Source organism: Magallana gigas, chromosome 1 (genome assembly GCF_963853765.1).
Source record: "Magallana gigas chromosome 1, xbMagGiga1.1, whole genome shotgun sequence".
NCBI classification, from domain to species: Eukaryota; Metazoa; Mollusca; class Bivalvia; order Ostreida; family Ostreidae; genus Magallana; species Magallana gigas.
In genome coordinates, this window is record NC_088853.1 from 8667195 (window position 1) to 8692494 (window position 25300).

General features: G+C 34.8%; 1 protein-coding gene across 1 annotated transcript; it reads left to right on the forward strand.

Annotated features, from left to right (window-relative positions):
• Window positions 1-4220: 4220 nt before the first annotated feature.
• On the forward strand, window positions 4221-24881 carry LOC136275524 (serine/threonine-protein phosphatase 6 regulatory ankyrin repeat subunit B-like). Its single transcript, XM_066084990.1, has 4 exons — window positions 4221-4440; window positions 16592-16639; window positions 19346-19538; window positions 20124-24881. Exons 1-4 carry the CDS (start codon window positions 4221-4223, stop codon window positions 24382-24384), a joined length of 4722 nt encoding a protein of 1573 aa, XP_065941062.1. The 3' UTR covers window positions 24385-24881.
• Window positions 24882-25300: the final 419 nt, after the last annotated feature.

Here is a 25300-nt window from a genome sequence, read left to right on the forward strand (position 1 = left end):
TAATTCAGTTGTGAATTTTGTCATGATTATGCCCTTGCAATATTGAATTTTTTAAATGACCTCAAAACCACAAATACATCTGCTTGTACCATGCGACTGCCATATCACGTGACCACTATGAACATAAAATATTGTACTGTTATATATATATTTTAGAAACATATTGCATTTGAGTGACTGTTATTGATTTTAAAAAGGACATGCCAGTTTCACTAAAGTATACGTGTTTTCATCACAAAAATTTGCCTGTATATTTATTGACCGCCTTAACTGTACTGCGGAGTGTTTCAATAAAGACACACGTGTTTGAGGAACTCAGCGTTCTTATTATTATATATTTTCCAACGCCTGAAAATATTACATGGTGTCCGAATCGGGATGGAAGGAATACCACCACCTGTGATGGACTGGGAGTCCACAAACCTGCCGGAGGCCTGGAGGAAATTCCAGCAGCACGCTCAACTGATTTTCGAGGCCCCCTCAACAGTAAAGAGGAGGAGGAACAATGTTTGTTCTTACTTCTCTGGGTCGGAGACAAGGGAAGGGACATATTTAATTCATGGGATATTTCTACTGAAGACAGTAAGAAATTATAGACAGTCTTATGAACATTTTAAAAACCACGTGCAACCAAAGTTAAACCCTGTGTTCGCCCGTTATAAGTTTAACAACGAAGTTCAGGGCAACACGACTTTCGATCAATTTGTCACCAAGCTTAAACTTCTGAGCAAAGATTGCTCCTTCACAAATGCGGACGAGATGATCCGGGACCACATAGTGTTTGGCGTAGCATCCCCCAAGATAAGGGAAAAGCTCATCAACGTAGGCAGAGACCTTACGTTTGACAAAGCCATTGAGATCGGCCAGAATTGTAAATACTCCCAGGAGCAACTAAAGTCCATGGGAAACAACTCGCCCGAGGTACACGCCATCCACACTAACAGACGACCTGCATCAGGACCGGCACACGGAGCCAGTCGCCACAACCCTCCGAAGGCAAATCCCGGATCCACCCAACAAAAGTTTAGGGGACAGCGGAAGAAGCGATTTCAGCAAAGGTCCTCAAAGAGCGCGAATGAGAAATGCGGGAACTGTGGCAGATTACACGATGAACAACAGACTTGTCCTGCTAAAGGCAAAAGATGTGACACTTGTAATAGGTGGAATCACTTTGCAGCTATGTGCCGATCTACCTTAAATGTTAATGAGGTAACCACACAACCAGATCAAGGGGGTGGGGTCGAAAGTGATGATGATTTTTAAATAGATAGCATAGACACCTCTGCGCACAATCCCTGCGAAACCAAAGACCAGGCATTCAGAGACTTAAACTTAGGCCCGGGAAGGGTTCCCATTAAATTCAAACTTGACACTGGGTCACAGGTCAACATATTACCCGTAAGGTTATTTAAGGGTATTGGTTCTCTAAGTTGTCTGAAGCAGCCATCGAAACATCTGTATGATTACAGCAAGTCCCGGTTAGAAACCCTGGGTGAGCAAAACATCCGATGCACGCACGGCAATCGGGTAAGGGAGGTCGACTTTTTCATTGTAGAAACTGATTCCATACCCATATATACTTGGTCTGAAATCATGCGTCGATTTAGAGTTCATTAAGCTGGTCATGGCAGTCGAGTACCCCTCTCCGACGAAGTCGACGTCTTCAACGCGCAAACATTTAGACAATATATCTGTTTTATCAGAGTATAAGGACGTATTCGAGGGCATCGGGCTTTTTTCGGGCGAATGCGAAATTCGCATAGACAAAAATGCAACCCCCGTAGTAAATGCTTTGCGACGAATCTCTTTCGCGTTACGCGAGAAACTGTAGATAGAACTTGAGCGCATGGAGGAAAGTAAAGTTATCACTAGGGTCACTGAGCCGACTAAATGGGTCAACTCTCTTGCCATTACTGAAAAACCCGGTTCTGGCAAGCTGCGAGTATGCCTTGATCCTCGCGATCTCAATCAAGCCATTTTACGTCCTCACTACCCTATGAAAACCTTAGAGGATATAATTCCGAACTTAACTGGCGCTCGATACTTCTCAAAACTTGACGCGCGTTCGGGTTATTGGGCTATTAAATTAACTGAAAAGTCCTCACATTTGACTACTTTCAACACGCCTTTCGGTAGATACCAATTTTTGCGCATGCCCTTTGGCATCAGATCTGCCCAAGACGAATTTCAGCGCAAAATAGACGAGATATACGAAGGATTGCAGGGTGTCACAACACTTGTCGATGATATTCTAGTTTATGGCAAAACACGCGAGGAGCACGACGCAAATTTACGGAGTGTCTTGATGCGACCTCGCGAAAAAGGGGTCAAGTTAAATTCCGACAAACTCGCTGTTGGACTTACCGAAATTCCATATTTCGGACACATACTGTCTGCAGACGGTCTTAAGCCGGATCCCGGCACAATCACCGCTATTCGCGATATGGAACACCCTCGCGACCGCAAAGTGCTTGAGACAGTTCTTGAAATGATTAATTATCTAGCGAAATTCTCTCCAAACCTATCCGAGATCACGCATCCGATGCGGCAGCTCTTGCACAACACTTCTGAGTGTATATGGGGTGAACCACAAGCTAGCGCATTTCATGAAAGTCAAGGAGATCTTGACGAGATCCCCTGATCCGGTACTAGCGTACTTTGATCCTAAAAATCCCGTCACACTGCAAGTCGATGCATCTAAATACGGACTTGGCGTAGTTTTACTACAAGACTCTAGACCCGTCGCATACGCGTCTAAAACCCCATCTTCGCCAGCCAAGGGTTTTCGGTCCACTTTGCTCCCCATAAACCCTTGGCGGATTTCATTTCGAAAACTCGGTGATGTGGTGGCGCTATCTAGCGAGCAACTTGAGTTGCGCCCCTTGCATATTTACATTTTAATCTAATTCAACAACGGGTTTTTTATACACTATGGCATTAATACAACTTGAAAACATGTTGACTACCGAATATCGGAACATAATTAACGATGCTATTAAATACGAATTAAGTTATAACCATGGGAAAGCACGGAATGTTTTATTCGTAGTGTTTTGTAAGGATCTGTACCGGGAGTGAAAAAGTCGCCGATTTATATGAAAGCTTTCATGCCATAAAACCCGGTATCTTTGTCGTGAATAATGCAAACCAAAAAAATAAAATAAAACATAGCTCATTGAAGCTTTCAAAGCAATAACCATAAGCAGGAACGAATATACTAACAGGATAGGTAACTTCTACATTCGCCATGTTTACGTCCCATGCATTCACGCGAGCCTTGCAGAACTACATATGTATAATCCCAGTAAAATGTAAAGGTTTTTAAGGCGATCTGGTTAGACAATCGTTGGGGAGGCACCGTACTCAAGAACTTGTGCCTCAACTTGTTAAAAGCACCGAATGTTTTACCAAAGATCGCATATGTGTTTTCTTTTAAAGTTTATATTTACAAGCACTACTCGCAGCTGCAGCCAATCATAAAACGGAGCTTGTCACCGAGTTTTCGTAATGAAATCCGCCAAGGGTTTATGGGGAGCAAAGTGGACCGAAAACCCTTGGCTAGCAAAGATCCTAAAACCCTGACCTCAAGCGAAATTAACTACGCGCAAATATAAAAGGTAATGTTAGCAGTTCTGTTCGGGTGTAAGCGCTTCCATCAGTATGTTTACGGCAGACGCTTTACGGTTGAAACAGACCATAGACCTCTCATTTTCATTATAAAAAAACCGTTAGCTGCAGCCCCCGCGAGATTGCAACGAATGCTTTTACAGCTACATCGATACGACATCGATATTGTTCACAAAGCCGGCAAGGACATACCGGTAGCTGATGCGCTTTCGCGTAAATTTCTTAGTGATACTTACCCAGAGCTCTCTGATAGCATGGACGCCTTAGTACACAGTGTCATGTCGAGCATACCGATCAACGACACGCGATTAGATAAGACACATGCCATCATGTCCGCTGATCCGCAGAGTCTCAAGCTGAAACTCACCATTATGAATGGCTAGCCAGACAATCAACGCGACTGTTCACCGTCAGTCAAGAAATTTTGGAACTTTCGCGACGAGCTAAGTGTAGCTAATGACCTGATAGTTAAGGGCAACCGTATTTTTGTTCCGAAGGAACAAAGGCAAACTATGCTTAAACGCATACACATCGGTCACATGGGTGTAACGAAATGCACCATAAGAGCGCGTGATATTCTGTTTTGGCCAAAAATGTCCTCGGACATTGAGGAAATGGTCCTCATGTGTAATAAATGTCTTGAAAAGCGCAACGCTAACCCCAAGGAACCTCTTGTGCCTCATGAGGTCCCTGAGCGTCCCTGGCAAGTAGTAGCCACTGACTTGTTTAGTTGGGATGGACAAGATTGTGTTACTGTAGCTGACTATTACAGTCGATACTTTGAGGTATACCCTCTTCGAAATACTCTAGCAGGTACAGTCATTTAACAAATAAAAGTCGCATTCTCCCATCATGGGATACCAGAGAAACTTGTATCTGATAACGGCCCCCAGTATTCTTCCGATGAGTTTGCGAAGTTCATTAAACAGTACGGACTTCTTCACGCGACGTCCAGTCCGACTCACGCACAGTCTTATGGTCTCGCCGAAAAAACGGTACAAACCGTTAAACACATATTCGGTAAATGTAAGGCTGACCGTAAGGACCCTTATTTGGGTATCCTGGAATACTTAAACACTCCATTAGAATGTAATACTTCCCCCGCGCAAGCTTTGATGAGTCGACGTCTTCGATCCATCATACCATCAACTCACGAACAGTTGCAACCGAAACCTGTCAATCATGAGCAATTTCGGAACCAGCTTGTTCTTAGTCGACAAAAACAAAGTATATATTATTCGAGACAATCTACGGCACTTAAACCTCTCGAAATATGTGAAACAGTCAGAATTAAAAAAAACAAGGCACTTGGGTTCCGTCAACTATAACTGGTCAAGTTGATCCTCGGTCATACACCGTAAGAACAACTGATGGCCGAGAGTACCGTCGGAATAGGCGCGATTTGATAAAGTCCCGCGATGCTACCCTACTGGAATTTGAACCACCTACCATATTAAGTCGTGACCATGAACCTGATGCTTCGTTAGCCATTAAGCTGAGCCCTACTAAGGTCTTAGGCCCACCTTTGGCAATTTCCACTTAAAATTCAGACTATTCGTCTACGGGTGACCCAAAATCTAAAACTTCAGATAGTGTCCCAGCAAGTACTGGTAAATCTGAACCTTATGTGACTCGGTCTGGTCGTGTGGTAAAGCCTCGTTCTATCGTGTCTTGATTGTATTTCTTTCAGCATGACCCTGCATTCTTTTAAAAAAGGGGAGATGTAATAATATTGATTTTGTATTTTGAGATTGCACCTGTTACGTCACATTGGTCATGCGATGTTTTATGTGAACCCTGTATCTTGTAAAATAACACTTCCGAGTGTTTCAAAAAAGACACACGTGTTTGAGGAACTCAGCGTTCTTATTATTATATATTTTCCAACGCCAGAAAATATTACAATAATCTATCAAACCAGAGTGATTGAAATAGGGTGTTGTTCGAGTTGGAGAAATCTGTTTACATGATTATAAGAATAATTGTCAGACAAATGCACTGAACAGCATCTTGCTCCGACAGGAAGTAAGGTACATGTAAGTTTGTCCAAAAACAATTGATACCTAGCACAAGCTGGTACAACCACCAGTTTTGGACCCCGTCTCTTGCAAACAGAGAGTGGATTCATACAACTGATGGTATTGGTAAGGTAATGCTTGGGGGTGACTTTGGTGCAGTTTTGGCTAAATTGAGAGGTGGTGCATAGTCAGGATCCTTCCTCGGTACACACAGAAAATGATCTGGGTCTGTGTTATTAGATTTAGCTAAACCCATCTCCCGGGAACATTGCAATCTACTTTTGTTGCAAATAACACTTCCAGGGGAAAATAGATTTGTAGATTCAATGAAGAATTTCTGTTGTAAAAACGAACTTGCGGAGCTACTTGTTATTTGGTCCATCTGATTTCCGACTGTCTCTGGTCTGTGGTCTTGAAGAACAAAGTACACAGCTGTAGAATCTTGGTGCTGACATTCTAAGAATAGAAAACTGTCAAATACCATATTTCTTTTTTTACTTTCTTAAAAACTTACATTTTTTTTTACATGACATTGTATATTATAGGGTGAAGATGAAATTACCGTTCTAGTGATTTATTCATTGGGCTTTAAAGACAAAAGACATACTGGTGTGAACTATTTACAACAAGCAATTGAACATTAACTAGTAGACTAATTGTCCTCGAACAATTAGAGGTCTTTCCACCTCGTTGTTTTTATGTTTGAAATAAGATTTCTTCAATAGAATAAAGTATTTTTTCTGCGTTACTTCATAAAAAAGTGTCAAACGATTTAGTTTGCAATTTATTATTGCTTGACCTTTGACCTTTATGTCATTTTCATCTGACAAGGTAGACGCTTCAATACCAAGTGGTCTGATGTATCTATGATTATTGATTCAAAGGTTATTTGTGTTTTTATTGAATGTGTTCGAAACTTTAAGGGGCAATAACTGCTAGAAAGGGACTTTGGACCCTGTCGGTATGATATATAGAAGAAGCGTCTAAGTATACTGAATACATTAGTAAAAGTTTCAAGTCTCTATCTCTAACGGTTAATGACGAGTAGCGATTACACGCATTTTGTACAATAGGGGCAATTACTCTATAATTATTATATGGTAAGGGTCAAAGGGTTATATTTTAAAAAGTCTTATGATGTCCTACTACATCCATGAACAAGTTTTTCTCCATCATCCTAAACAAAAAAGATCGTAAAAAACTAATTAATTAACAGATTTCCAAATGACTTTGACCTTTGTGTTATTTTGTTTGGCCATGGTAGACGGTTCCGTCCCAAGTGGTCCGATGTCTCTATGATAAATAAAAAAAAAAAGTTGGAAGTGATTTTATGGAAATTCAAAAACTTTCAAGGGCAATAACTGATAGAAGGGGGTCTCGAATCCTTTCGGTATTAGTAGATTGAAGAACCCTCTAAGTGTACTGAAAACATTGGTAAAAGCTCCAAGTCTCTATTTCTTATGGTTTTTAGGGAGTAGCGATAACCAGCTTTTCGTTTACAAGGGCAATAACTTTTTAGGTTCTTGGGGTCATTAGGCACAGGGTCATTTGGTATCATAACTTTTTTTTTTTATAATTTATTTTTTTGTTTTCATTTTCACAATCATATATGATTTCCTAAAGAAGGTAACATATATAAGAATATATAAGAATTTTTTTGGCATTCTCACTTTCACACTCTTTCTCTCTCTCTTACATACTACATTATCTTCAAAGCAAACATAAAGGATATATATATATATATATATATATATATATATATATATATATATATATATATATATACACACACATATATAAATAGAACAGTTGTTTACCATGTTTAAAATTATATTTCAAATATGTTTTTCCCATTTACCCAGAGTTTATTAAATTTTGTAATCTCACATGATTTGATTGCTATATATTTTTCAACTTTATATTTGAATGACAGATGATGTAACAATGTATTAACTGACTTGGTGTTGAAAAACTCTGATATTGCACTGATAACATTATTAAATTGCATGGTACAAATATTTGTCAAGCTAAATTGCTTTTCAAAATCATGTTGTGATAAAAAAAAGTTCCATCATTATTCAAAAAGTCACTAACTATTTTTACACCATGTTCATACAGTCATTTCATGCATATCTTTTACAAATTTATGATATGCTATGGTGTGCGATTTCAATGATATGCTATGAGATTTGTATGCTATGCTATGAGATTTGTATGCTTTGTTATGAGAAATTGAAATGAGGGGCTTAATGATATGGTATGCTATGCTATGCTATGGTATGCTATGAGATTTGAACAAAAACGCCTCCACACACAGAAGAGTTCCACACATTTCGAAGCAAAATAATAGAAGGCAAAGAGTACCACAAATCTTTTATGTAAACATTTATTTTTTCAAATAAAAACATTTAAAACCTAGGTAAAAGAATGTTGTATGCTATGCTATGGTATGATATGACGAATGCGATTCTATGAGATTATATGCTATGGTATGAGATTCCAATGGTATGCTATGAGATATCAATGCTATGCTATGAGATTTCAATGCTATGGTGTATGTTGTAAAAGATATGCTTGAACCGACTGTACCACAATTTGACATTAATCGTTTTATTACCAACCCATATATTTGTATTGTACCAAACTGGCATAGAAAAGAATTTTTGCTTAAATATTATGTTATCCGAAGCTTGAAATATTGTTAAGTATGACTGACTGAAATACATCTTTCCAGAAAACGTTACTATGTTTCACAATATTATGCATATATTTGTCACCAAATTCAAGCATATGTTGTGTAACCTCATTGCCATGGATTTCCAAAAAAGATGTCCATCCATGGTTTCTTATCTTTAAATAGTCTCCTAATCCAGGAGCATTTTACTGACTTTAAAAAAAATGTTAATTTCTAGCATTTTAAATCCCCCTTTTAAATAATCCTGGGTGATAATTTGTCTCTTCACTTTGTCAATCTTTGAATTCCATACAAATTCATAGAAAAGATTACTTAAAAAAGATACAGTTTCTTTATCCGGGTTTGGGAGAGAAATAAAAAGATGATTAAGCTTTGGATAAAGTAATGTTTTGGCTACATGGACTCGACCAATGGGAGTGAGTATTCTCCTGTTCCACTGTTGTATCATAGCTTTAATTTTTGGTATTTGGATATCATAATTTAGGTTAACTAATTTTTCCAAATCTACAGAAAATTCTATTCCCAATAAACTATTGTACATCCCCACACTAGTTTTCATCTAGTATGGTGATATACCTGCTTAGAATTTTTTTTAGCACCAATCCAAACAATTTTTGATTTCGAGCTGTTGATATTTAGTCCTGAGAAAGTAGAAAAAAATCTACAGTGTCAAGTGCAGCAAAAAGTGAATTTGGTGAACCATCAAGTACTAAAGTTGTGTCATGGGATAATCTTTTGTTCTTTACTATTAACCACAATACCTTTGATACTTGTATTTCGTTTTATTAGAATTGCTAAAATGTCTGCACATAGAATAAATAAATATGGAGCAATAGGATCCCCCTGTCTACATCCTCTATATATATCAATCTGTTCTGAAAGGAAACCACACTGCAAGATTGATGCTTTGATCCGTGTATTTAAAAGTTTAATCCATGTAATCATATTTTCCATTAAACCCAAATATTCTAAAACTTTATAAATAAACTTCCAATATATGGAATCAAAAGTTTTCTCAAAGTTGTAAGCACAAGTAAATCAGGTAAATTTTTTGTTTCAGTAAAAGACATTAGATCATAAACAAATCTGGCATTTTCTCCTATGTAACGACCTTTTATGAAACCAGACTGAGTTTCTGATATCAAATAATGTAGAACAGATTTAATTCTATAACTGAGACATCCTGATATTAATGTGTATAGTACATTCAACAAGGTAATTGGACGCCAGTTTTTCAGATATTGTCTCGGTATGTCCCCTTTTGGTAGACATGTAATATTTCCTAGCCTTTGAGATATAGGGAGCTCTGTGGCAACGCACTTTGAAAAAATTACGCACTTTGAAAATTTTTTTCAAAGTGCGTTAAATTTTGGACAAAATCAACGCACTTTGAAAAAATTTTTCAAAGTGCGTTAAATTTTGGACCAAGCTAACCCACTTTGAAAAATTTTTTCAAAGTGCGTTATGAAGGTACATCAACATTTTTTAGTATCGAGACACTTAACGCACTTTGAAAAAAATATGTATAAATCACAAATTGTGAAATTAAATTCTTAATTTGTTGATAGTATGATGATTTGTTACACAATTGAATCTAATTCACCGTCTTAAAAATCGGAAATAGGGGTGGGAAAGGGGGTTAGCCAAAGATACAGGTCAATTACCAGTGCTTCATTTCATTGATTACGTACAGGAAGGTCCCCTACCCCTCTTTTTTCCTTCCAAAACGTGTTTGATATTCAGCAACTTAGAGTAAATGTATAAAATTAAAAAAAGGAATACGCTTTGTTGTAAATTAAATACAGTGATATTGAAAAAAAACGAGCTGGTCAAACAATTATTTCTCCAATGGTATGGCAAAGAATCTATAAGCGTTTCAACATAAACCCTCTTTTCTCTTTTCAAATTCTAATTAAATAAATCACTTCATTTAAAAAAAAAACTCCATGAACATTGACAAACATTAAATTATTATAAACTTAAAAACTGATCCTCTAAAAGATCATGTTGTTTTTGATAACCATAACTAACGTATCCTTTTTTAAATCATGTTTGTTTATAAGCACATGTAATTGAAGACAGTTGAAATATGTTGTACATTATCTACATTATCAATAAATAAATTAAATAATTTTCGTTTCTGGCACAGCACAATGTACCATATAATTAGTAAGTTTGCTGCATACACAAAAAAGGAAAATGCAGTTGCTAAGCGATGCAGTTTATGTCATATTTGGATAATTCAGATCTCCCGAGTTGTTTTTTATGTAAATTGTCGAACGGCGTAAGCTTATGAAAAAAGGAAAAAAAATTCTAATCTAAAAACTGTTAATCAAGTTAGCTGAGAATGCAGAGGGTTCTTTCTAAAGTATATCCCAATAAGCTACACAAGGTTAAAACAATTACTTATTGTATCTGAAATTAAATATTATTTCGACTAAACCCTGAACAATTTTTTTTTCAAAGTGCGTTAATATCGACGATATCAACGCACTTTGAAAAAAAATAATTTGTTTTCAAAGTGCGTTGACTTTCTCCAAAAATTAACGCACTTTGAAAAAAATTTTCAAAGTGCGTAATTTTTCAAAGTGCGTTGTAACAGAGCTCTTTTTTAACAAAAATATGGTTAACCGCAGACACAATGTAATCGCGGGGGTGTTAAGGAAGCATATGGGCAATTTAGCGTCTTATTTTGACTGTTATATTCCAAATCGTGAAATTAAAAAACTATATTGAATTATAGTTCAAAAACTTAGTATTATCCTTTAAAATAGATGCCAGTGCAATAAAATCGGGTAGTACATTACTGCCACATTGGTGCATTATCACGTGACAACTATAAATAGCTTACGTATATTCCTTAACATAAAATGAGATAGAACAACACTACCCCGCGGTTTCCAAAATAAAATAAGCATACCAAGTGCAAGCAAAACATCTCAGTTTAATCAAAACCGCTGCTAGAATCCTATGTTTGTCCTTATTAAAAAGTTATTTATCCGGTTCTAGTAAAACCTTCCCAACTTTTATATAGAATGCACGGAAAACGGCAAATTGCATCAAAACAACACACAACATGGGATTCTAGCAGCACTTTTCAATTTAAGCATTGATCAAACTAACGATACGTATAAAATTTCAAGTTCAATATATACGGGGTAGTGTTGTTCTAGTCGGATTTTTACACCGTAAACAACGACAGAGGAAAGCCTGGCCGAGAAATAAAAGCAAATTTACATACCTTTTAGTGAATGATTGATAAAACTAACATCTTCCCCAGTATTCTTATGTTTCATTCTCAATAAATCACACCACAATACTTTATTAGAGTTCTTAGATTAGTTATATTTTGAATATGTTTACAATGCTTTCCGATCAAATTCACACGACATTCAACTTTTAGTCATGACGTCATCAATGTGTAAATCTACGTAACACAAACTAATTTCTGGAAAAAAATTGTCCTCAGTATTTTTTATTTGTTTTTGATCTACGTTTCGTTGCTTAGATATTTTAATATGTACATAAAAACTAAGATTTGTGATTTCACGGAATTACATGCAACTCAGATTCCAAATGCTTCCTTAACACCCCCGCGATGTTTGAAATCCTTCCAGAAAAACTTAAAAAATTCAACAGTAAAACCATCACCCCCTGGAGATTTGTTATTTTTCTTATTTTTCAACCCATTATAAATCTCACTTTCCGATATACCGCCTTCAAGGGATGTTAAAGTCGATGCATCTAACCTTGGAATGTCAGTTTTTATTATATCTTCAAGATTAATATCTAGAAGATCTAAGTCTTATCATAACTTTTAATGTTCAATGACATAAAGAAAAATTTGTTTCGATATCTCTTGAAATAAAAGTTTTTCCGTGGAAAATAGAGGAGAAAAATAATAATAAAAAACATAAGAATAACAAAAGGTCTTTCCCTGAAAGGTGGAAAGACCTAATAAAAAACATAAGAAATACAAAAGGTATTTCACCTGAAAGGTGGACAGACCTAAAAATGACTTAAAAAGAGTTAATATTTAAGTTTCATTAAAGAAATAAACTAACAAAATATTATCACCTCCCAGCGGATTCGAACCTTCCTCAATATATATTTGTAGTAGTTAGCCCAACGTCATAACCCACTCGGCTACATCGTACACTGAAAAATACCGATAAATATTAATAGTAAGAATAGAAAGACACTGTGATTGCACGACACTGGTAGCACACGACATTATTCCATTCCAAGAATTAACTAAATATACAGATATTAGATTAAAATTCATATAGTTTTAACCAGTTATTAGAATTATTAAACTGTACATTACTTCAAGAATCAAAACCGTGGTATTCATAATCCATCAAATCGATATAAAATAATATTATTTTACAATGTACGAATAAAGCAACGAAATAAATCAGTCTTAGAATAAACAAACACAATTAAGTAAACAAAGTTCACGAATAGGACAGAAATTCATTAAGAAAAAAGATCTACATTTCGGACACTTTCTTTGTTACTGATCGGAATCAGTGGCGTCGGAAGCAAATTGAAAGTTGGGGGCTAGACTTATCCTCAGAAATCTTGACAAGCAAAACCAAAAAAACCTAAATCCCAAAATCATGAAAATCCTAAACCGAGGGGGTGGGGGGGGGGGGGTATACCTATAGTTCCCAAAAAAACCTACCTACCAAAATCCCCCCTCCCCAAATCATGAAATACCTAATCCGAGGGGGGGGGGGGGGACTAATATACCTATGACTCGTACTTCTCTATTTCAATCTTTTCAAGGTAAATTTAGGAACAATTAAGTTTGCTGCGAGAAAAAGTGGTGGACTGAACCTTCTATGGTGCTATGTACCTAATGGTTAGGTCTAAATTTGTTCCGACGCCTACGGGAATGGTATAATTACAGATACGAAAATAGTATCTTTTATCTATAACAGTTTCAATATACACAATCAATGTTTCAAAGTATGTAAATATGTTGCTTACCTTTTTTCAATCGGGTCTTGTTTCCATTGAGTAATCACTGTAATGGCACAATCCTCCTACATGATACTGTTAACAATACTAGAATCGACGACGGTGTTAACTTAATTTGTTCCTCTGCTAAATGCATCCCGCTCTCGTTTTGAGTTAACGTTGTTAGTGAACACTTATTTAATCTTATTTAACCAACAATTTACTTAAATTTTCTTATTTTTAATAGATATGTATTATGCCGTTTTTTTCTTTCGTTTTGTTTTGCAGTATATAGGTATGCAGTTAGGCACATGTAAGATATAACGGATACTTTCAACCCCCTCCCAACATTAGCCTAATGCAACATGTAAAAAAGAACCACGACAGAACAATTATTTTAAATCATTTTTTTAAGAAACATATATTGTTTTCACCATTATCTTTAATTTTATTCACTGAACACTTGTTTAAGTGCAGAAATATAACAATTTTGAGCATTCTTTTATGAAAATATAAGAACTTAATTGACTTCAAACTAAATTTTTATTACCTCCACAAGCAGGTGCCAAAAATATTTTTTGTTGAATCACTTATTAAATCTTAATCAATTATTTATGTGAAATTCACATTGGCACATAACTGTGGAATATGTGAAAATGACATTGTTTTGGTCACAAATTGTCTTTTTTGGAAATTTTGCAATATATAGCATTTCCATGGCAGTATGATGTCATCAAAAATGTAATTTCCCGGAAAAAATATACATTTTTAGAAAGAACTCATACTGACTAGTTTATAAATTACTATTACAGAAATATACCCTTACTGCCCTTTCTTTTTTGCAGTTTAGGTATAAAAAATAAATATCTAAAAAAAATTGATTCAGTAAGTAACACAAAAAGTCCCTGTGGGATTCGAACTCGGGATGTACGGGTCACAAGCTCGACAACTAGGCTATGAAGTAAGATACATATTGCCGTCGATAAAAAGCCTTTTAATAAAACAAAATTTCGTTTTGATCAGAGGTCAGCCATTTTGTGATGATATGTTATTCCACCTTATCTTGCCTGCTTACTCTAACATTCTATGGAGAGACATTTTGTCTTAGAATAAGAAAGCCTATGCAAATCTGAGAAACAGTATACCCCATATTGTCAATTCCATTGAGGTTTAAGAAAGATATGGCCATTTAAGTAAACCCACCATTTCCACATTACTTTATTGAACATAGATTCATATTATCATGGTTCTCTTTCAGCAAAACATTTCAAATTAATCATTTAGAGGTCAATTGTTGTTCAAATTTTTACATTTTTCTACATATTTGATGCATAAATACAACACAAAGGTACAAATATGTTGTTCATTTCAAAATTACTAGTCATCTGTTTATAGCAAATTTCCAATGAAAATTTACACTTATTAGTATTATCGCCTCTGCGTTTGTTCATACAAATATGATATTGTTGAAACATAAACTAAAGACCCCGTTAGCTTGAATTTAATTTGCACGCGCACGGTTGTAAAATCCAAAAAATCCCCATGATTTCCAGGATTGTTGAGGAGTTTTCGTTGATTATTAATTAACGAAGCTTTGTTGAGAAAAAATAAAACCAAATTGGTAATTTTCAAGTACCAATGATGTTTAAAATATATAAAACAAAAGACAGTACTCTTCCGTTTTATCAGTATTAAAGCCCAAAAATTCGAGTCTCTTATTGCAATATAGTAGTAAAGATTAATATAGCAGATGTTTTTTTAATGTAAAATCTACATTTACATATCCTAAATGTACTGCTAATGGAGTGGGTGATTTTTCAATCATGTAAATACATCTAAGATTTCACTTTTGGATGGAAAGGAGCGCTAGGTAAAAACTTTGATATTTTTACATTTGTACTCGATGATAACTGCATTCGTCTCCATGGAAACTTAATTTGAAAGAAAAATATGCCTTTAGAAATGAATTAAGGGATATATCAGGGGTTTAATAATTAAGAGATGATTAATACATAGGAATTTTATACAAGGGAATATTAGACAAAGACATATAAAAAATGTAATGGAAATTTTTAATCTAACATTGGTAGTAAGAGACTAAGATCTATCATTAAAAAACAACAATATAACTTTACAAGTAAAAACTGTGATGAACAAAAATGCATCATCCATATACATGTTACATTTTGTGTCTATTTTTGTTCACATTTGGATAAGAATCTCTTATGAACAAAAATAAAATAATCAACACACTGTTTTACAGAGAGAGAGAGAGAGAGAGAGAGAGAGAGAGAGAGAGAGAGAGAGAGAGAGAGAGAGAGAGAGAGAGAGATAGTACATTTGTGTTGTTTTACATATTTTACATATGCAACACATGGTACTTTAAACTTCTGAAGTCATTTTTTATGTCTAATGTGTATTTTGATTTAAGCTTATTAGGATGTAAGCATTTATGCCATAATGGTTGTTCTCCTTCTTTTTGTGCATAGTGTTTGAGGATTAGAGGTTAGATGTCATCAAATGCTCATCTTTTTCTGAGTCTTTTACAAATGAACGGTGCAGTCTATGATAATTCCTGTTTTGTGCAAACCTGTGAATTTAAAAGGATGAAATGTGTACAAAAAGACAAATATTTAACAGTTCCGACCACAAATTTCATTAAAAATGGACATAATTAGAAACATGTATTAATTTATTGTTCCAATTGTATTAACTAAATTATTTTAATTGACCTTAGGATATTTACTTGACGGCTGACAATTTGATAACCTTACTTACAGCTATTTTCAAAATAGACAATAGATAGAAACATAAAATTGTTCAAAATAAACACGAGCAACAAAAATAAAATGAACACATTTGTTTATATTCATGCAAGTTGAATTCTCATTTTACAAACACCGCTCTTAGGAAGATTACACTAAAATTATTCCCGAAAGGCAGTTTATAGGGATTATATAACCAGATAAAAACAGTAGCTATTAATTTTCTATGAAAGATAGGTTTTGAAATTATGATTGTTAAGAAGAAAAGCTAACTTTGTCGTTTATTATATTTTCAATATTTCAAATTTTCTATTAAAAAGCTATCGAGATGTTAATTGCAGTAAAGTGAACCGGTAAACGTTTGTAAAATAACCTGTTTCTAAATACGATTTGGTATCATTTATAAAAATAACTACATTCAGTTTGTTTCCTTTAAAAATAATTGTTGTTTTCTGTATATATGTATTTTGAAGAAAAAAAAACATGAAATGATATAAATTCCGTTAATTTTTTTTTTACAGAGGAAATTAAAGAAATGGAAAAAACAGCAGTTCCGTGGAATGTGAAAGGTAAGTAAATATCAATGTTTCTTGATATTACACCTCATTTTTATTTTAGAGTAACGTTTCTGCAACAATCAGAAATGTATTAATTGTATGCATGTATCGAATATCGTTCTATGATTTGCGAAATGACATTATTGCTTTTAGGGACTTACATGTTTGCCCGAAATGATTGAATTTAAAATAAAAAAAAATAATAATGGCTCAATGTCATGTTGTGAAATAATATTGGAATAATTTCGTAGCAACAAGAAAATATGTTTTAAACAAAAACCATATCAGTGTTTTGCTATTCACAGTTTAAAAAAAAAGATAAATTATTCATCCATTTGTATGTAAATTAGGTTTTGCAGTCCAAAACTAGCACATTTTTTGATGCCCCATAAATTGTAGTTTGTACTATGGTTTTCCTTCCATTAATTAGACCAGGAGCAAAAGACCTGCATCTAAATCTTGATAAACTTTAAACAAAACACAATAGAAATCAAGGTCGCTTTTAAAAAATAAATAAGCTTATTAGCAATTGAGAAGAACCATGACTCAAGTAATATATCAGAGAGAGAGAGAGAGAAAGAGAGAGAGAGAGAGAGAGAGAGAGAGAGAGCAATAATATAGCATGGTGGGTGTACTAAGTATTATTGAAATGAAAAAAATATACATATTCTTTAAAACTAAGGTAAGGTTGTTAAAAACCAAAGTTCTGTGTATATGCAGTAGGTAAAAAAAAGCTGAAACTTATGTGGAAGCATCGTCAGGTTGTGGAGATTCAAAGTTGTGAAAATCATGACTCCCGGGGGTAAGGGGGCGGTGGGGGGCACACTGAGAGGTCGAATGTTTACATAGAAATATATAGAATAAATTTTAATTTTTTTTTCTCAAAAATCAATCAGCCAGGAAAGCTGAAACTTGTTTGGAAGGATCCTCAGGTAGTGTAGATTCAACGATGTAAAAATCATGACTCCAGGGGGTAGGGTGGGGCCACAATGAGGGGTTACATAGGGATATATTGTGAACAGTCCGTTAAAATCTTCTTCTCAGAAACCAACCAGTATAGCTGAAACTTGTGTGGAAGCATCGTCAGGTTGTGTAGATTCAAATTTGTTCAAATTATGATCCCCGGGGGTAAGATGGGGTCACGGGGGGGGGGGGGGGGGTGGTCGTGGTTGGGGACAATTTTTTTTACATACGAATATATAGAGAAAAATCTTAAAATCTTCTTAAAACCAATTTTCCGGAAAACTTAAGTGATAGTAAATTTAGATAGTGTGGATTCAAATCCATATGTGGTTTAACTTATATGCAAACGTTTTTACATATTACTGATTCTTTAAAATTGTTTAGATTTTGGCCCAAAGATGATTCTTGGGCCTCAAAATGTGTTGAGAGTGTCATGTACGTTTATATCCCATTTTAAAACAATCGTTTTGCATCTTTTTGAGAACTGCAATGCTCAACATATGTAATGACTATAAAATCATCCTGTTTGAAAAGGGACTGTATCATAAACGCAAGAATATCCGGGGGGGGGGGGGGGGGGGTTATACAGGATCTACATGTAATATACCGCATTGTCCACATATTTTTTGTTATGACTCCATTAAGCTGATTTTATCATGCCTATTGTTGCTCAGATGAGCAATGTTGCCCATAGGCGTCTTGTTTTTTTTTTCATTTTAAAAGAACATATGTGATCTTTTACAAATTAATTGAAACCTTTGTATGCACTTCGCTGTTGCTTTATTTATTACACAAGACATCTTGGGGATTTAGTTTTATTGGTGATAAAGAAATAGATATTCGAACTACGACTTAAGAATTCGACAACAGTGAAATGTGAGAATTGCCTCATTGTGGAAAGAGGCAGTAGAAATTAAAAAAGATAGATAAGTTTTCTGTCAAATTTGACTTGTTAACACTTGCATGCTTTTAATTGGTTACTACTATTGTTCTATGCTTAAAAATATCAAGATCAGTGAAAATTAAATTAAAAATAAAACAAAAAAGCAAACAATGTTTTGCAATGGACCTTTCAACTGAACCAGTCTGTGTTTTGTGTTATTTTGTAGATATAACTCCACGTAAACGCTAAGTCATTTCTATTATTAAACTGTTTAAAACTGTTCATCATTATATTTGCAAGTTTTCTTTAGATCAAGATAGGATCAGACAAAGATGACCGGGTCCTTGTATAATCTCTGTCTAGAAGTTCTTGACAATTATCTCATGTATAAACTTATAACCTAGTGAACAAAAGTTATTGAAAAAAAAAAACCAAAAATTGCATACAACATATTAACAACCCCCCCCCCCCCCCCATTTTACTATTACTACAGAAAAAGGAATAGTACCGTTGATTGGTATTTAAAAGTCTTATCTCTGTATTTACATTAAAAAAAATTATAATAACAAAAACTGTGTTATTAAAATATTTCGATTAAAATAGCCCAATATTTTGATTCTTGTTGTCTATATTTTCAATTAATAAATAATGTTTTAAGTATAGTAGAATAAGGAAAACATTATTAAGTCTAAAAATAAAAGAAAAAGGTTAAATGTAATTTACAGGCTCACTCTTTTTTTTTTTAGAAATATATAAAAAAGTTGTTTCCGAATGGAAACAAAAAGACGAAGTTTACTTTGAAACACACAGCTTTTTAGCGATGTTTGACCAAGTTAAAAATCAGCCATATGTAACGTTTGTTGGTACACCAGGCTCAGGAAAATCAGCCACGGCCCACCACATTGCACTGAAGCTGCAAAATGAGGAAGGGTATGACATTTTACCAATTAAAGAAGTAAGCAAAATAGAAGATTACTGTGATCCAGAAAGTCCACAAGTGTTTGTCATTGATGACATGGTTGGCGTGTTCGGTCTAAATAACGGACAGTTTGAAATGTTTGAAAGGTATAAAGATAGAATTATCTCAGCTAAAATGTCAAAAACAAAAATTATTATGACATGTCGAGAGGTCGTTTTTAGAAACAAAACATTGTCAAAATGTTTCTTGACTGAAAAAGCAAATTTAATTCAATTACAAAGCGAGGACAACAAGTTATCCGACGAAGACAAACTTTCTTTACTTGCAAATTACGGTTTGGATGCTGGTATGATTCCTTCAAAAGAAATGTCTGAAACGTCATCCATGTTTCCATTTTTATGCAAAATGTTTTCAGAAGAGAAATTTAATGTTCACGAATATAGGTTTTTCATAACACCTATAAAATACATTAAAGATGCACTTGACGATATGCAAACACGAAACAAAGTGCATTATGTTTCCTTAGTTTTATTGATGCTTAATCAAACTGAAAACAAACCCATTGACATAGACGATGTTTTTAGAAAATGCAATGTTAGTAGTGATACAGACGATTTTGAAATAGCTAATGCATTAAAGGAAATGGACGGGACATACACTCAGACATGTGATGACAAGTTCTGTTTAATACATGACTCCATGTATGAAATTGTTGCATGCCACTTTGGTAGTCAATTTCCGGAAATGGTCTTCAAATACATGAGTAGTGATTACATTGCTTACTATATAAAGGTAGGCACCAACGACGGTGAAATAAATGAAAATAAAGGCAAAGAAATGTTAGAGAACAACGAACATTTGTCTATAACATTGGACGAATCAAAACTTCCGATATTAGCCGAACGTTTGTTTATTGACCTTAAAGATGGGGAATTCATTGGGATTTTGAAATATCTGAAAGATCCATCTGTGATGCAGGCTTTCCAAAAATTGATAAAGGAAAAACAGTATGACGAACTATTTACTGCATTTCTTTCTAATCAAGAAGGTGCAAAACATTATTTATATAACATATACGTTATGTCGTCTGCACTGACATGGTCATCCGAGAATCATATGAATGTGAAATATTTGCTCACCGGCGGAATTGTCAACATGGATTTGCATATCAAATGCATGAGAGTTATTCGATGGATTGTTTTTTGCGGTCAACACGGTATTCTCCAGCACATTATAGACCAAATGATGATACAGAAAGGAAACATTAATGATCTTTTTCTAACATTCTGCGGTAAAGAACAACAGAGTGGTCAAGGGGCGAATAACACTGACACAGAAACAGAGAGGACTGAAGATGATGACACGACAGTTGAAACAACTACAACTAAAAACAAGATTCAGAAAAAGAGTACACTTTGTTTTAAAAATGCCGACACAGCTAAAGAAATCGCGAACAATGATCTCACGAGAACAGGTTACAGAGATAGTGAATCAGAAAGCAAATCAAATATTGACACATACAGCGAAGAAATAATCGTTGAACAATGGCGCCTTCTTTGTCTCGGGTGTCATAGTGGTGATGTAAACACCGTTAAAATTTTGCTGAAATACGTTAACAAAGCCGCTTTAAGCATGCGTATAATATATGATTTAGATTTCAAAATCAATAATCCATTGACCGTTGCTTGCAAAAGTGGATACTTTGATATTGCAAAGGAATTAATAAGAGCCGGGGCGAATGTTAACTCTGATGATACATATGAACAATCACATTTATTCTATTGTCATTGGGATATTGCTAAAGAACTAATTAAAGCAGGTGCTGATGTCAATAAAAGAACTACTTATCCATGTATCACGCCTTTGATAGATGCGTGTGAAATGAATAATTTGAGTGCTGTTAGATTGCTGATTAAAGCGGGGGCTAATTTAAATCTTAAAGCCCATAACGAAACACCATTACAAGTTTCATATGATGCTAACAATTTGAGAATTGCTGATGAATTAATTAAAGCTGGCGCTAATGCAAATTCTGAGAACGGGGTCCAATCATCTACATGTAATGATGAATCAGAAAATATCGAAAAGCGGAACAACGCGGATATTGATATCAATCCAAATCAGAAAACAACATCTACAAAATACAAAACACCACTGATAATAGCATGCCAAAAAAGATACTATGATAAAGTTAGACTTCTGATTGAAGCAGGAGCTGATATACATAAAGGCGATGGACATAGAACACCGCTTGATGTTGCCTGTCAGAAAAGAAACTTGAAGATAATCAAAATGCTTATTAAAGCGGGGGCAGATGTCAACCCAATAAATGCGAAAATGTCTCCACTTATGGTCGCGTGCAATAACGGGGAATTAAATTGTGTTCAAGATTGGATTAAAAAAGGGGCGTTGCTTAATTTAAAAACAGATAACGGAACACCACTTTTATTTGCATGTAAACAAATGAATAACAGTGTTTTTGAAGAGTTGATAAAAGAGGGGGCTGATGTCAATCTTGAAGCGAGAGGGGAAATTCCACTTACATCTGTTTTAGGCTCTAAACTATTTTGTATCGCATTTCGCAATGAAAAAGATATGATATATAGAGTTGAAGCGTTGATACAAGCGGGAGCTGATGTCAATCTGAAAGTTGGAGATAAAACGCCATTAATAATTGCATGTCGGGAAGGATACACCGATAAAGTAGAAGTGTTGATAAAAGCGGGGGCTGATGTCAATCTGGAAGCTGGAGATCAAACACCACTTACAGCTGTTCTTAATTCTTACGAACATGAGACTTACTTTGAGGAATATCCTGAGAACAAACTTGATATAGTTAAAGTTTTATTACAAGCGGGAGCTGATTTCAACCAGAAGGCTGGAGACAAAACGCCATTACTAGTTGCCTGTCAGAAAGGGTATACTGATGTTGTTGACGAGTTCATTAAAACACAAGCTGACTATGATCTGGCAGCTCAAAATGAAACACTACTGACGGATGTGTGTAAAATAACAGATATAAATGTAAAAGAGTCATTTGATAAAATGGAAAATATTTTAGGATTGCAATACAAGTCACAACTCCTAACTGCTTGTTTACGTAAACAGTTGACCATAGCTGACTTGTTAAAATCAGATGCAGACTCCATCTGTACGGATGATGACAACAGATCTCGTACATCTAAATGTTTAATTGATAAAAACTTGATCAAATCAGCGGTTAATGCAAACCCTAAAAATGTAATGTCGTTTTTAATGAAAACTGCCTGCCAAATTGGTCATTTCAACTTAGTTAACGAATTGATAGATGTTGGAGTTGACATAAATCTAGTAGATGGAAATGAAACACCACTAATTATTGCTTATCAGAGAGGACATGTCACTCTTACAAAGGAGTTGATTAAAGCAGGTGTTGATGTCAATATGGGAGCTGGATGTAATTATCCACTTACAGTAGCATGTGAAAAAATGGACATTGATGCAGTAAAAGAGTTAATAGAGGCAGGGGCTGTTGTCAATCTTAAAGGTAGCCAAAAAACACCACTAACAACAGCCTGTAACGCGAGTCGTCGTGTCTATCCAAAATTTGATGAAAAGTTGCAAATAAGTATAATGGAAGCGTTAATTAAAGCAGGGTCTGATGTTAATATGATAGCAGGTGATGAAACACCCCTGACAATTGCATGCCGTTATGTAAACATTGATGCAGTTAGATTGCTTTTAGAATCAGGGGCTGACGTCAATCTGGCGGCTGGAGGTATAACACCACTAACAGCGGCTTGTAAATCATGGTTTTGGAATGGGGTTAAAGAATTAATAAAAGCGGAGGCTAATGTAAATCAAGCGGATGCACACAAAACACCTCTCACAACTGCAATTTTTAATCGGAATGAAACAATTATGGAGCTTGTTATCAAAGCAGGGGCTGATGTAAATATGAAAGATAAAGATCATACACCACTAACTTTAGCCTGTCATAAGGGAAATTTGAATATTATTGCAGCATTGATTAATGTAGGGGCTGATGTAAATCTCAAAGTTTGGCATAAGAGACCACTAACAGTCGCATGCACGGAAGGACATTTTGATGTTGTAAAATACCTAATACAAAGGGGGGCTTGCGTTAATTTAGATGACGGAACTAAAACACCACTAGAAATAGCGTACGAAAGAAAATTTATGCGAATAGTAGAATATCTTGTAAACGCTGGGGCAAGTGTTAATTTATTAAAGGATGTGTTTGCACCGATAAGAGTTGCGTGCCAGATGGATCGAATCAATGATGTTAGAAAAATGATTAAAGCTGGGACAGAGCTCAATCCTACCAATGTAGATAAAACCCCACTGACAGCTGCATGTCAGAAAGGACATTTGAGTTTGGTAAAGGAACTGATTAATGCAGGAGCTTCGGTCGATTTAATGGATAGATTTAGTACTCCCCTTACAACTGCATGTCTTTGGGGACATTTGAGTGTGGTTAAAGAGTTGATTAACGCAGGGGCTTCTGTCGACAAAATAGATAAATACAATACTCCTCTAACAACTGCATGTCTTTGGGGTAATTTGGATATAGTGAAAGAATTGATTAGGGCTGGTTCTAATGTAAACCTCAGGGATGTATCTAATACACCTTTAACAACTGCGTGTTATTGGGGAGAATTGGATATTGTAAAAGAATTAATAGAATCTGATGTTGATGTCAATTTACAGGATGAGGAAAATACACCGCTTACTATTGCGTGTTTGAACAATCGCATAGATATTGTAAATGAATTGATTGAAGCTAAAGCTAATGTCAATGTAGAAGCTGGAGGTTACACACCACTTACAGCTGCTTGCGAAAAAGGAGATCACTGTATTGTTGAAATGTTAATTAAAGCAGGGGCTGATGTCAATCTGGGTGTTGAAATAGAAACAACAGATACAGACGAAGATACAGACAGACGAATATACAAACGAAGATACAGAACAATATTCAACAGACGAATCTGATGACAGCAGTCTAGATGCTTAAAACTATACTACGGTAATAGTCGCAGATCAAAATAACACGTTAAATTATAGTCTAAGACAACCACATGTTCTATAAGAGGGACCTGATGTAAGATAAGATTATAATTTAGAAAAAAAACATCGTTTACAATTCTGTGTAGATATACCAAAAAATATGCCAAGCATGAAATAAACTTTTATTAACATAAACTATAATATTTGTTAGTAATATATTATTATATGGGGAAAAAGAACTCATATCACAAAATATCAATTTTATCAGAAGTGATTTAGTTTGATATGCATCGTGGTGAGCAGGTCGATCCTATTCCATATTTTGTAGGAATATTCTATACAACTATGTACATTTTCATATATTACTCTGGAATTGTGGTTAAGTGGGAGTGATGCTCAAATGTTGGATGCCAACTTTCCATGTTTATGGTTAATGAGCTCCATGGTAAAACGACGTTTGGGTGAAATAAATAAGTTGAGTATTACAACTTTTTTCAAATAGAAATCTCTACGTTAGATTAAAAGAAATAGTAATACAAATATATAAAAATAAGTGATATTAATATAAAACACAAAAGTATTATTATTTCGCTATAAACATATTCGTTTTATGATTTTAATTATTTGTATTTTTTTACCAAAAAAATATATGCATGTTTAATTATCATCTTTTTGGCGGAATGTATATTGTAAAACATCACTTCTTTTTGGCTTTTTGATTTTTTTCTGCTTTATATTTGCTTTTTTGGGAGTTGAGTTTAATGGACTTTCCTATGCAGTTACTCTGGCAAACCGAAACTGAAACAGTGTTTGAACCGAAGCACAAAAATCATCAACACTGACAAGTTCTTGAAAATAATCGATAAATCCGATATAATGTATGCTGAAGCATTTTTAAAAA